Source organism: Haemaphysalis longicornis, unplaced genomic scaffold, assembly GCF_048455015.1.
Source record: "Haemaphysalis longicornis isolate Haplotype H1 unplaced genomic scaffold, Haemaphysalis longicornis Haplotype H1 scaffold_10, whole genome shotgun sequence".
In the NCBI taxonomy this organism is placed as follows: domain Eukaryota; kingdom Metazoa; phylum Arthropoda; class Arachnida; order Ixodida; family Ixodidae; genus Haemaphysalis; species Haemaphysalis longicornis.
The window spans coordinates 104736373-104750419 of NW_027526204.1; the positions used below are offsets into that span (position 1 = coordinate 104736373).

At 53.7% G+C, this 14047-nt stretch overlaps 1 protein-coding gene across 1 annotated transcript; it reads left to right on the plus strand.

Annotated features, from left to right (window-relative positions):
• Positions 1 to 3518: 3518 nt before the first annotated feature.
• On the plus strand, positions 3519 to 4959 carry LOC144159025 (uncharacterized). The gene is made up of 2 exons (XM_077690257.1): positions 3519 to 3770; positions 4106 to 4959. Exons 1-2 carry the CDS (start codon positions 3675 to 3677, stop codon positions 4880 to 4882), a joined length of 873 nt encoding a protein of 290 aa, XP_077546383.1. The 5' UTR covers positions 3519 to 3674; the 3' UTR covers positions 4883 to 4959.
• Positions 4960 to 14047: the final 9088 nt, after the last annotated feature.

Consider the following 14047-nt stretch of genomic DNA (forward strand, 5'->3'; position numbering starts at 1 on the left):
AGCCAAACTGTGAGGTACTGGCGGAAACAACTTATTTAAAATTGTAATTTTCGTCTAATTTCAGTAATCCCGGTACAGTTAAAGGAGGTGGAAATTTGAAAGAAAATGATATATCCCTTATGTAGATACCTTTGGTAGATGCCGAGAAAAATGTACCTCAAAATGGACAAAAACGTATGCCCTTAACAGAATCTCCCTTCTCGTTTGTGCCAGGGCAGCGCCTGTTATATCACCCTGGTGGATAGGGCACAATGGCATCTAACCTATGGAATGGTAAGCGCCCTCTTGATAAGATCAAATGGCGAGGGTCCGGTTGAACAGTAAAACAACTTCACTTTTTGATTTTTACACTACGCGGAAAGATTGCAATGACGCCTGGTGCCGACGCACGCGTTGCGCTGTGCGGTGAAGTTGCATTTCGGGTCGAACTTCGCGCATCACCCCTCCCCGAGGTCACTTACACGACCTGTGAAAATGCACCTCCACTTAGAGACCGGGAAATTGTGACGAGTGACTCCTAGCGTTAGTCCAATACGGAGCCTAGGGCACCTAAAACCTGAACGGAGCCCACCCGAGCGCATCACGTCGTGAATGACAGCGGAACGAATCAGAGCCTACTGCTCCGTGTGACTGTCAGAGCCTACTGCTCCGTGCTCAGTGTGACTGTCATTGAACATCAATCACCTAACAGTTGCCTCACATCTTGCGGCATCACTTTGGAGCAGTTTGGGCACAATTCTGCCTTTTGGAGCAGGATGGAGCAAGAAAAGCGGATTGGAGCAGCGTGGAGCAAATGGAACAGCATTTCCACCCCTGCAGTTAATCAAACGTCCAAAATGGAACAAAATTTTGCATTGTTCGTTCTCCCCAACCATAACTGTACCAAGCACCGCTAGTACAGGAAAAAAAGGCCGCCTTTACAATCCTCGTCTGCAGTAAAAGCGGCAGCTAGCTCCAACACTCCAAATAAACTGTACTTAATCGCCGCTCTAGGATGCCCAACGAAGCCATTACACTGCACATTTCGTTCCAGCTACAGCATGCTCTTTGAATTTAATTAATAAATTAAAGAGAAAGATGGTTAGAACACTAAGCTTTCTCCATGCAACTTGAGTAAAAGTTTGAAATCCAAACTGCTTCGACCGCGTCCGAGTTGTGCAAACGGATAGGCGTCGGCTTTCTAACGCGAGGGACACAGGTTCGACTCCGACGACGGGAAGTTTTAGATGCAAAGCATCTCTTAGTCGACCCTCCAGCGTCCGCACCTCTCCTCCTCTCCACAACAGCTGTGATAACGCCGCTCTCTCTCCCCTCCTCTCCACACCACATGTGCGCTAGCGCGCGCTGCTCCTCCTCTCCACACCACCTGTTCGCTACGCGCGCTGCTCCACCTCTACCCTCTCCCCACCAGCTGTCCAATCACGCGCATGCGCGCTGCTCCTCCTCTCCACTCCCTCTGGTCTGCAAATAAACCCCGTCCGCGCTCCGCTCAGTTACTTCTTTGGTACTGCGCCGTCCGATGACTAGAAATGGACGCCAACGATTCCGTCAGCGAACTGGCTGGCACACCTTCAACTAGCGCCAGCCAGCACACTGTCAGAACCGCGAGCACCTCCGAAGACAAGGCTGCACAGAGGAGAGCTCGCGACGCCGAACGTAAACGGCAGCGTCGAGCAGCGGACTCCTCGCTTCGAGAACGAGAAGCCGCTTTGAAACGCCAGCGGCGAGTAGCTGATCCAGATGGCGTTCGGCAACGTGACAACGCTTCGAAACGCCAACGTCGAACAGCGGATTCCTCGCTTCGAGAACGAGAAGCCGCAAAACGTTCCCCACTACTCGATAAATAAAGAATACAGTTAACAAATACCCTACTACACGTGTCTTTACTCTAAAACCAATTAGGCAGTTTTAGCATATCGTTACCGTGTTTGCGTTACCGTTCACCGTGTTACCGGAAGCGCTGGCGACGGTGAAGCTTGTGCCGGTAAGTTACCGTTCGCGGTAACTCTCCCGCTGCGCAGTCTACTCCCGCAAACACGGTAAACGGTAACGTAAACATGATATGAACTGCCCGCTACTACTCCACGGCTTTGCATCCCCTCAGGGTTCCCACGTGGGAAGATGGTGTAATATTTTTTTCTTGAGGCGCTTCATGTGCCTTTCTGGTAACACGTACAGTGTGTAAGTTCGCTTTCCTTGCAGTTCATTTTGGGTGTAACGATTTGGACTTTGAACAGATAGGCTTTTGATTAGAGAATGCTTCACGCTTCAACCATCTCTCACTTCTTCCACGATCGGCATCATCGTCAGTGAATTAAAGTTGGCTTTCGTGCAGTGCGTTTTGGAGAAACGTCGCCATCAGTGAGGCAAAGAAATTAAGCTTCGTTATAATTGGAGCACAACCTTCCAGAACGAGCATTTCCCTACCCTCATGTAGCCCACACCACCTCTTTGCACAAGCTGAAACCAATCCAAGAGCTCGTCAAATATGACAAAACCACGGCACAGTTCAGAACCACATTCGTAATGTACTTTACAGAAATTACTGCGACGTTTGTTTGCTTAGCCACTTACACAGTAATCACACGAGTAACAAGAAAATAACAGATGTTAGACACCAATAAAAAAATTAAAGAACACTGGATGGAACACCCGTTTTCTTGCTGCTTGTAGTCAACGTCTAGTGAACACTGGCACCATTGTGCGCATTTTCCAGTTCCTGGTTCAGCCTTTGTAGAGCCGCGTGAGTGAATTCAAGGGACGCCGCACGGGTCATCGGTGTGGGTGAAGGTGGTTGGACAGCTTCGCAGTCCAACCACCTTCACAGCGTTCATTGGAGCCATTTTTTAAAATAAACGGCTGTTATCACAAGTCAACAGGCCAAACTTTTCACGCGAACTGTAGCTAAGTGTGTGCATTTCGAAGTAATCTCTCTCGGAGAAGCAGAACAGCCTTCAACACATCAATAATCAAACCTCACCCGCCACCCTATGAAGACGAGGTGAAGCTAATACAACGGGGGGGATTGGACGGAATGACATGTCTTCAGCCTTATGGGTACTCACAACTTCGTTGTCAGGTGGCAAAGAAAGAAGTCTCGCACACGCAGCACCCGTTGTAAACACTGACTTATCCCCGTAAACACGCAAACTTCGCAATGGGAAGGCGCGCGCCAGGGTCAGCGGCTCATTCGGCTCAACCACAGAACGGGGAGGATTGCGCAACTCTCTCTTCGTTTTCTCAAGTCGAGTCAAAATAATTTGGCCTTACTTCCGGAATAACGGAGCGGAAGTCATGTGATGTTGACAGGGCCGCTGCCCTGTCAACATCACTCCATGGGGCAGCGTAAACGTTGCGTCTGATACTATGCATTAACAGTGTCAGAAAAAACTTATAACAAAAATTTCTCTCTGTTTATGATATTTTAGGGCAATAACCATGAAGTTAACGTAACACTGTAACGTTCCTAGATACGAAACTGACTATAAACTCTGGCTCTCATCCGCTACCTCGCAAGCTCGAGACAACGCCGTCTGCTCGAGGTTTCGGAGGTTTCGGTTGTGATCGTGTGCTGTCGAAAAAAAAAAAAAAAGTGCGATCGGCTAACGGCGGCGCTACCAATACGCCCAAAAAAGGTGTTTTGGTAGCCAAAAGTCACGGCGGGCTTTCATGGAATGAGGTGGAGCTGTTCCTCAGCTGTCGGAAAAGTGTCCTCGCCGGTGTGTAGTACGACTGTGCCGCGCCCATTCACACCGGTCAGCGTAGTTGCGGTTAGTGCTGTCGGCGCAGTTTTCTTGCTTTTGTCGCAGGTATCTACCTGATTGAGGAGTAGGAAAGCAAGCTAAACGTAAGGGACAGATGGGGCGGTACACCCCTGCAAGTAGTCGCACACGAGTGTTTTGGCGTCGTCCAATACGTTGTTTTGTTTGTTACCTGGTTTTCCGCCCCACGTATAGTACGCGTGCCTGTGTGGACACAAGGTCGTTGTAGAGTATCTCACTGTATCTGCTCTTCAAAGGTAGTAACTCTGAACTTCTGTGACTTGATCGTACTATACTCGGTGACAACTTAAGGACGGCACCGGTACTCGCAACTTCGTTGTCAGGTGGCGGCGGCCGTGGTCGCAGCGACCTCCGGGGAGCTGTGCACGGCGTGCAGTGTGCGGGCGCGGAGCCCGGAGCATGCGGAGGAGCTAGCCATTGCGCTGGCGCTGACGAACCCGAGGTGTACGACGGTGGTAAGCGACTCGCGGAGTGCGATCGTGAACTTTGCGACGGACAACGTGTCCCCGTGCGCGGCGAGGGTGTGCGGGGCCCTAGGACACAGAGCGGTGCCGGTGACGGTGAAATGGTTTCCGGCACACATGGGCCCGGTGAGCACGGGCGAGAACCGCAACGAGGCGGCGGACCGGGCGGCGCGCGCGCTCACCAGCCGCGGCGCGAGCCCGAGCCCCCGACCTGCGGAGGACGACGACGAAGTGGTGCCGATCGCCTCGTACAAGGACGTGTTGGACTGGTACTGGGAGGGCAGGCGGACGTACCCGCCGCCCCACCGTAAGCTCACGAGACAGGAGGAGGTGACGCTGCGGCAGCTACAGACGCGAGCGGTGTGGACACCGGTGGTGGCGAAACATGTGTGCCCAGAGGTGTACGCCAGTGACGTGTGTGCGGTGTGTGGCGAGGACCGAGCCACCATGGCGCACATGCTGTGGAAATGCAAAGTAGAGGACGGTGTCACAGACGCGTTGCCGCCGCGCCTAGCGAGTGCGGTGGCGAGTGTGGACTACGACGCCCAGCGCGAGGCCGTCCAGCAAGCGCTGGAGGCTCTCGAGCGCCAGCGGCCGACAGCACGTTCTCCTCGGAGGCTGGGTGCGAGTAGGTAGCGAGCGCCGGGTGGCCGTCCAGCGTGACGTTCAGGCCACGTCTTTTTGCCGGACAATAAAAAACGTTGTTTCTCTCTCTCTCTCCCCGTGAGCACGCAAACTTCGCAATGGGAAGGCGCGCGCGCCAGGGTCAGCAGCTCAGCCGGCTGAGCCACGGAACAGGGAGGATTGCGCAACTCGCTCTTCGTTGTCTCAAGTCGGGACAAAATTATTTGGGCTTACTTCCGGAATAACGGAGCGGAAGTCACGTGATGTTGACTGGGCCGCTGCCCTGTCAACAATATATGGGGCAGCGTAAACGTTGCGTCTGATACTATGCATTAACAGTGTTAGGAAAAACTTCTGACAAAAATTTATCTCTGTTTATGATATTTTACGGCCATAAACATTAAATTACCGTAACACTAACTTCGATGTTCCTAGATACGAAACTGACTATAAACTCTGGCTCTCATCCGCTACCTCGCAAGCTCGAGGCAGCGCCGTCTGCTCGAGGTTTCGGCGGTTTCGGTCATAGAGAGTCAGTAGTATTAACTCTATGATAGAGATAATATACTGACTCTAGAGGGAAAGCGCGCCGCTGAGCCAATGCATTGGAAGCGTACGACACACAAAGGCAGACATGATACAACGATTTGAAGGTTGCCAGCTGAACTTTTGCTTACTAAAAACGGTGAAAGCGATGGGTTGTAATCTGGTAACGTTCGACTGTGTCGTTTCCGCGTCCGGCTAGCGAAGCATGCCGGGATTAATTGTAACATGGCGGACCGCTGGCCAGGCGGATTTTGTGCAGGCGGCGTCGGCAGCATTGCGTAGTTTTATCTCCTGTGGGTAGGTAACCGACGTGTTCTCGGTTCAGCGTGTGACTTATATGTACTGAGACTATTTGAGCAAGATGTGGCAACGCTCACACAAGACTTGCGCGCAAGCTCGAATGCGACTGATCGCATGCGCGAGGACGCCAAAGAATCAGCTGATCCGTACTGGGGCAACTGGGGCGCACAGAAAAATGAATCTCTGTCACGATCTCCAAGCATTTTTAAGTGTGAATACACTTTATAAGCGACCCCAAACCATCCACCGCCGGCGGCGGCGTTGGCGTCCGCAGTGCTCCTCTATATTTTAAAAAGAAACGGCATCCGGCGCCAGGTTTCGATCCGAGGACTTTGCGGCCGCAGCGCGACGCTCTACCGACCAAGCTACGGACGCTTTTTTTTTTTTTGGTAACAATAACTTTATTTACAAATATATACAGAACAGTATGCAGTGATTACAGTGGTTTCCGAGCGCATCAGAACATGGCTCCACTTAAACATAAAAATGAGGCGATCGGCTATCATGCGAGGAGAGGGTCAGGATGCTTTGCCAAGTAACTGTAAGCCAATCGGGGAGTATTGTCCGCGAAGTCACAGAGCGTTTGTGAAACTTAAGCAAGAGAGGTTGCCAACAGGGCTACTGTGTCATTGCACAAAGTTTGAAGTGAACGGGATAGAGGGAAGGGAGAAATCAGAGGTCTTGGGTAAAGCCATTTCTTGGTATAACTGGACACCAGCGTTACCCGGGGCTAGCCCTCAAATTGCGTCCCATCTCCTCTGCTGTTGTGACTTGAAATCCATGAGTGCTCGCGTTCCCCGTTCCAGTGCGTCGCGTAGCTCGGAGTCTGCCTCATCCCCGTCGAGGGCGGCAATTGCCCATTGTGCCTTTTGGACGAAGTGTCGCCACGCCGGTCGGGGGCGCTCAGTACATTCGACGGCGTCGACTCTCGCCCTCCATAGCGAGTGGAGCCCTATTACGTGGACACAGTCGCGAAGGAGCGGGCGTTCCGAGGCCGCGTCTAGGAACTTCAGATTTGTCCAAGTGATTCTCCAGCGCGTGTTGAAGGAGCACTGCAGCTCATCCCAGAAGTAGAACGCCGTGTTACAGTCCATGAATACGTGCTCGGCAGTTTCCCTCCCTCCGCACAGCAGACAGTTGGCCCCTCCTGGCAAAAAAAAACCGCGTTCCTCCTGTCTTGCCTTTGTAGGCAGTATACACGTGTGAAAGCGGAAGAAAAAGTCCTTCGAGCCAGTCGGGATAGGGAGCTTCCGTACTCGCCGCAGGACGTCACTTTTCGGCCGACCAAGGGGTGGCAGGCGGTACATGGGCGGTGGGAGGGTCTGCTCTACGAGGTCCCAATACAGCTTCCTTGGTTTCACTGAGCAGAGGGATTCCCACGAGAAGCGCTCCTGTAAGAGGGCCACCGCCCCCGCCCCCGCCACTTCTCTGTAAAAACCTGTTGCACGGGCACCACCTAGGAGCTCCGCTGTTGTTGCGAGCCAAGGGGCGAGGTGCAACGCGCCTACATTTTGCACTGCCGCCTGGAGGAAGCCATCTCGGTGATCTCGGAAGTACAAAAATCGTTGCACGGTTAGTTTAAGCTCTAAATTAACGAGCCCTAGCCCCCCGGCTTCAGCGCTCCAGAAAACGTTGGTGCGGCGCATGGGCTCATACGTGGATCGCCAGACGAAAACAGCGAACAACCGATGTAACTTGGCCACTGAGCCTGCGTCAATGGTCGAGACTCGGGCCGCGTACAAGATGGCTGGGTATACCACGGCGTTGCAGACATGTGCCCTAGAGAAAAGGGCAATATGTCGCGCTCTCCAGGGTTCCAAGTTCCTTCCAGCAGCTGCCAGTTTCGTCTGCCACCTGGGGGCGGTGGCTGTGCGGTTTTCTAGGTTTACCCCGAGGTAGCGGGTGATGCCCTCCCTCCATCGAACTCCGTAGAGTTGTTGTGGTTTGGTGGGCCATTCCCCTAGCCATGCGCCCTCTGATTTCAAAAGATTGAGTTGGGCCCCCGAGAATCGACAAAATGCCTCAGCCAGTGCGACGACCTCCCCTGCCTGCTCTCTCGAGGAGCACACAAACGCAACATCGTCCGCATAGGCCAACACCTTGAGCTCTTCGTCGCCGAGAACCAAACCTTTGGTTGACTTGGACGCTATTGCCATCCTGCAAAGTGGTTCAATATACAATGCGAAAAGGATCGGGGACATAGGGCAGCCCTGCCTGACTGACCTTCCGATGTCGATGGGCGCCCCCACCTCCCCGTTTATGATGATGCTGGTGGTGATGGCGGTGTAGCAAATTTTTATCCACTCGACCATTGTATCCCCTACCCCACATTGACCGAGAAGCGTGAACAGGAAGGCGTGGTCAACCTGGTCGAAGGCCTTTTTAAGGTCGAGTTGTAGGACAGCTAAGGGGTGAATGCCTGATTCCGCCACCTCACAGATGGTCCGCATGCGGTGCAGGTTGGTGTTGATGGAGCGTCCCTTAAACCCGCACGTCTGGTGAGGACCCACAACACTACTGAGGGCTGTCTCGAGGCGTTGGGCCAGGATGCGGGCTAGGATTTTATAGTCGGTGGAAAGAAGACTGATAGGCCTGAAGTCTTCCACGTTGGGTGTTGTGTTATGGGAGGTTTTTTTGGGAATGAGTACTAAGTTACTGCTCCGCATGGAGGGTGGTAGCAGTTTTGTGCTTTTGATGTTTTCAAAGACCGCCGCCAATACCGGGCTGATCTCTTCACGAAACACCTGATAGAATTCCGAGATTATGCCGTCAGGCCCCGGTGACTTATTCTTTGAGAGTTTCTTGATCGCGCGCTTGACCTCTTCTACCGATATGGGTTCGTTTATTGTGGCCTTTACGTCCTCTGCAACCGTTGGCAGCGCGCCTGTGACTTCCGGTGGAGGAGCCTCAAGATGAGCGTGCGGGGAAAACAGCCTTGCGTAGTATTCACTGAAGGCCGTCTCCACCTCCTCGCTCCCACTAGCAAGACCACCGGCATGGTTCACCTCGGGAATCCTTTTAGTGGCGGTCTTTGCTCGTTCGAAGGCGCCGAAAAGCTTCGATGGCTGTGCCTCGGACTCCACTCGTTGCTCCCTGCTCCGCACAAGAGCCCCCCAATACCGTTTTTCGAGCTCAGCGCGGATGTCGTTTTTCACGTTACGGATGTCTTCAGAGAATTCCCCCGGCCTCTCCTCGTCCGCTTCCACGAGGGAGCGCAGGCACTCCACCAGTCGATTTACTTTCGCCCTTCTGTCTCTCGCCTCTTGTCGCCCGAGTGTGATTGCTGCATCTTTGACATGCTGTTTGAAGCGCTCCCACGCAGCTCCATCAATGGGCGCAGTGCTCATTGCTTCAATTTCACCTCTTACGCGATCGACGAAGGACGCGTGTTCGAGGACCGTGGAGTTCATCAGCCAACGGCTGCCGGCTTTTTTTCTGATTTCACGCTCAGCTCGGATGGTACATGTCACCAAGCCGTGGTCCGAGAACGCGACAGGAGTGACGGCGTAATCGATCACTAATGGCAACGCGTCCCCCGTCAAGTAAATCCGGTCGAGGCGGGCCTGTGACGTGCCTCGCCATCTAGTGAAGCGGGTGGTTGACCACCCACGCTGAAGGGCCACGTCAGCCAGGTCGCCCTCTCGAAGGACCGCTTTCAAAATCCGCGCTGACGCGTCCACTACACCCTTAGCACCTGCTCTGTCGCTGGCGTTTACAACGCAGTTAAAGTCGCCCGCTAGGACAACACGGCCCGGGACCACTAGGATGTCCCGAATAGAAGAGAAGAAGTCGGTCCGCGCCTGCGTATCATTAGGCGCATAGACGCACACAAAGCGTGTAAGCTCCCCTCCCACCAGGACGTCGACGGAACAAAAGCGTCCGTCCTTCGCCAGCTCGCAGTCGATTACTGTTAAGAATTCGTGTTTCCGGATTAGAATTGCGGTACCACCCGCTCGGGTGGGTGTGAGGGTGTAAAAACACCAGAACTGGTGGCCGAAAAATCGTACAAAATTTTGAGCGTCCTCTCGAGAGGCAATTTTGGTTTCCTGTAAAAAGGCCACATCTATTTTTTTTTCATTCAGGAGGTCAACTAGCCAATGTTTCCTTTTCTGTGAGGTTAGACTTACCACATTTAAAGTGGCAAGCGTGACTGCGTTCTGGTGTGATGCCATGGTGTGAAAAGCGCTTACCGGTCAGGGCGTCAAGTCCGTCCGTTAGTCGAGCTTCCCCCAGCGGTCGTTGACCCGGTATCTCCATGGCTCGGTTTGTTGGTGACTGCACCGCCGTGTTTCCCGCGTGCCTTCCGCCGAGTCTCAACTCCCGTGATGTTATCGGGTTTGCGCGATGCTGCGGCGGCCTTCGTCGGGAGCTCGTCGTCCGCGTCGTCACAGCTGGTCCCTCCTGGCTGGTCGCTCAGGAGGGCCGCCTCCTCTCCCTCAACGTCGGCGGGTTTCGCCTCCTCACTCCGCTGCTCGTCGTCCGCCGCGGGCTTGGCGTTGGTCAGGGAAGCTTCGCCACCCCGCTCCGAGACCGTTTCCTTGAGTTCACGGGGCGCGCCGCTCTCGTGGGCCCCGTCGCTGACCATTTCTCTACTCACGCTCGGCATCGCTGGCGTCTCCTCCTTTTCCTTGCAAGGCGTTTGGGAAGGGGCCACTTGCTTCCTGGTGTTAGGGCGGCCTCGTTGTGGTTCCTTCTGCCTGCCGGTCGCCTCGGGGGGAAGGGGGCGAACGTCGTCGACGCTGCTGGCATTCTCCTCTGTCCCTTTTGTTCCCACCGACCTGTCGGCGGTAATCCCGGCTGCGAGGGGTGGGGGGCGGTGTGTCTCGTTTCCGTTCCCTCTCTCGGCGTGCGCGTTGGGCTCGGAGCTGACTGAGGGTCGGAGGCCGGACGGCTCGTTGTCTTCGCTCTTCTCTTCTCTCTTCCCCTCTGCCTCGTGTAGCTGGCCTGCTTCTTGCGCCGGAACGTCGGTGTTGACTGGAGGCGAAGGCACGTGCGGGGATGCCTGGAGAGGGGTTGGTGGGTGAGCGGCTGCCTCAGGTCCCTCGGTGCTCATCATTGCCGCCATGTCATCGGCGTCCATGTACTCCTCGAGATTCCTCGCGGGCGCTCTCTGCTTCGCTCTGGACGCGTACGACTGCGTGCAGTTAGTTTCGTGATGCCCGTAAGCACGGCACGCGCGGCACCATGGAGTTGAGCAGTTTTTCCGATAGTGTCCGGTGTGGTAGCAACGGAGGCAGAGCGACGGCCGTCCGGGCACCTCGATTAGAATGGGGCAACCGTTGAGAGTCGCCTGATGAGGGATCGCCTCCAGGGATGTCGGGGTTGAGGGAATCACGTGGAAGATCCTCGTGGTGCCGGCCATGTGCGTGAGGCCGGATTTCTGCCACCCCTCACGAACCACTCTTTGCACTCGGCCAAAACGTTCGAACTGCCGGATGAGCAGCTCGTCTGGGACTTTTGGCGGTACCCAGTGCACCCTTACCGCGATTTCTCGGCGGTTGGGGTTGATCACAAGGCACCGCCTACCTTTCACTGTTATCTCCGTGCGTGCTGCCAGCTCCTCCATGTCCGCTTCCGATGTGAATGTCACCATCCATAGGTGATTAAACTGAAAGGGACCGAGGCATTCGATCTTCTGTAGGTCCGTGATGTCACGAAGTGTGGACGCGAAATCTTCCACTCTGAAAGGCCGTGCAGACGGGTCTCCATGCAGAAACAGGGAGTTTTCGGACATCTTTCCGGTGGGAAGCGGCGGCAGTAGGGTTCGGTAGGCAGCCGAGGCGGACGGTGCCGGCGGGTCCCGGGGAAACCGGTCCGACGCGAGTGCGTCGCCTACTCGTGGGGAGCTTTCTCTCGACATGACCGTCCCCGTCGGTGGCTGAGAGGGGACTGAGAGGGGGCTACGGACGCGACTGTGATATCAGTGTTAGACGCGCCTTATATCTTTAACGCATTCAAACTACGTCGTCAGCGGCGTGCGTTGGCGACTCAGCGGCGTTATAGCGGCTTGATAACTGCGTGGTGTACACGTGATACTACAAACCCGATGGAAGAGATGGAAGAGAAGGCGGCGAGGCGGTGGGATGCGGGGGCCGAGCGCAAGCGCCGCAAGCGGGCCGACAACCGTGCATTCGCACTTTCACATTCTCCCCCTCGGGGAAATGCGGGGTAATTTTTTGCGCTGTACCGCTTTATTTGCAATTCTGTGACATTTTGCGCGTCGCTCAATGCTTTTCAAATGAAGTAAAGTGAACTGTGACTTTAGCTTAATATGGAGCCTTTATTGACACCAAGAAAAAAAAACGTTATCGCATGGGCCAACGCTGATATTGCCGGTGAGTCGCGGCCCTTTAAAGCGCAGGAACGAAAGAGCGCGGTCGATCGCAGGCCAACGGAGTGGCAGAATGCATGCCAAAGGAGTATGCGAAATACAGTCAGCGGCGTGTCACGTTTTCCTTTCAGTCTGTGTTCGTCAAGTTCTAGCTGCTTTCCACCACTTCAAAGGGAAAGCTTGCCGGACTGAATGGGCACTAATCTGCTGCACAGAGCCCGCGGGGAGAGAACATTGACTTATTGTCTTATTGTGACTGATTTAGAAAGAACCCGCATTTCGTTACCTATTTTTTCGTTCTACCTTTACGAACGTTTGCCCAGAACATCGAAGCACGGAGAGCTGTAAGAATTTCCATGAATAAAACAACTGGAACGGAATGATTATAAAATCTATTTTTATTTCTCTTCCAACGCGAACGATCGCTGCCACTCCGTAGCCTGTAGTGAACTTGCGGTAGTCAAGGTCAGATCGGAATCGCTGTTCCGGCGTCAGTGCAGGGGCAATAGATAGGGTGCTTAACGTGAAGAAACGAATGACAGCCTCGCGAGCGCCCGGGAAGGCACTTGCTCAGCGCGTTCATCCGAGTTGTACCAGTTGTACACGTTTTGCACGCACGCAGATCTGAGCTGGAGACTGCACACACACACTTCGCAAGTCAGGCGCAAGGGCCTCGCCCCTTCCTAGCAAACTTAACAAAAATCAAAACCAAAACTGAACTACGCACTTACTCTTTGTTCGCGAATTAAAGCTTATTACAGTAAAAGTTCTTTTATAGAGCTAGTTTAATTACTGAGGCAATTATTTGTAACTATTTTGCTTAAGTTCTTTGTTTTAGTTAAACAATTACAGAACAACTGTTTAGAAGACTGAATAAAATTGATCTGGCAACCATGAGAATTGTATCATGTCAGCGCCCACGATTTGTACGGTCTCGCAGCTCGCTTTACCCCCCTGGTTTCGGTTGTGATCGTGTGCTGTTGGAAAAAAATAGTGCAATCGGCTAACGGTGGCGCTACCAATACGCTCAAAAAAGGCGTTTCGGTAGCCAAAAGTCACGGCGGGCTTTCCAAGAATGAGGTGGAGCTGGTCCTCAGCTGTCGGAAAAGTGACCTCGCCGGTGTGTAGTACGACTGTGCCGCGCCCATTCACACCGGTCAGCGTAGTTGCGGTTAGTGTTGTCGGCGCAGTTTCCTTGCTTTGGTCGCAGGTATCTACCTGATTGAGGAGTAGGAAAGCGAGCTAAACGTAAGGGACAGATGGGGCGGTACATCCCTGCAAGTAGTCGCACGCATGAGTGTTTTGGCGTCGTCCAATACGTTGTTTTGTTTGTTACCTGGTTTTCCGCCCCACGTATAGTACGCGTGCCTGTGTGGACACAAGGTCGTGGTGGAGTATCTCACTGTATTTGCTCTTCAGCGGTAGTAACTCTGAACTTCTGTGACTTGATCGTACTACGTAGGGCGTGGGGTTGTACTTCCAAACTAAATGTACTGCCATTATTGTGTCACACGAAAGGGCGAGTCTCGAGTCATCTTTCAACTCTGCAGTGACACGCGCAGGGTGGCTGCAACTTAGCCTTTACAAAATGTCGCAATGTGCCTGCAAACTACAGTGAACTATAACGCTGTAATGCGAACATATGCTGTGTTGTCCGAGCAGTTGCTTATTTATTTCTGCTTCCCTAAACAACAATCGCACTTACAGTGGCGTCGCTAAAGGGGTATTCACACGAGAGAGAAATCCGCCGTTTCGCTCCTAGGAGTGCGCACCACGTGACCCCTACGTCACGGTTTCTCTCCGGCGCACCGCCTCCGATGGGAGATCGGAGCTTCTGCTCGCGAGCTACAAACCCTCCGACGCTCCGCGGCGGGAGGCGGCGGGATTTCGTCTGCTCGTCGGGCAGCTGGCCGCGACTGAAGTTCTAGAGCGGTTGCAGGCACTTTATTTTTATCGCTTCTTAATACATTGGACGCGAAAATGCGTGGCGCTCATGACAG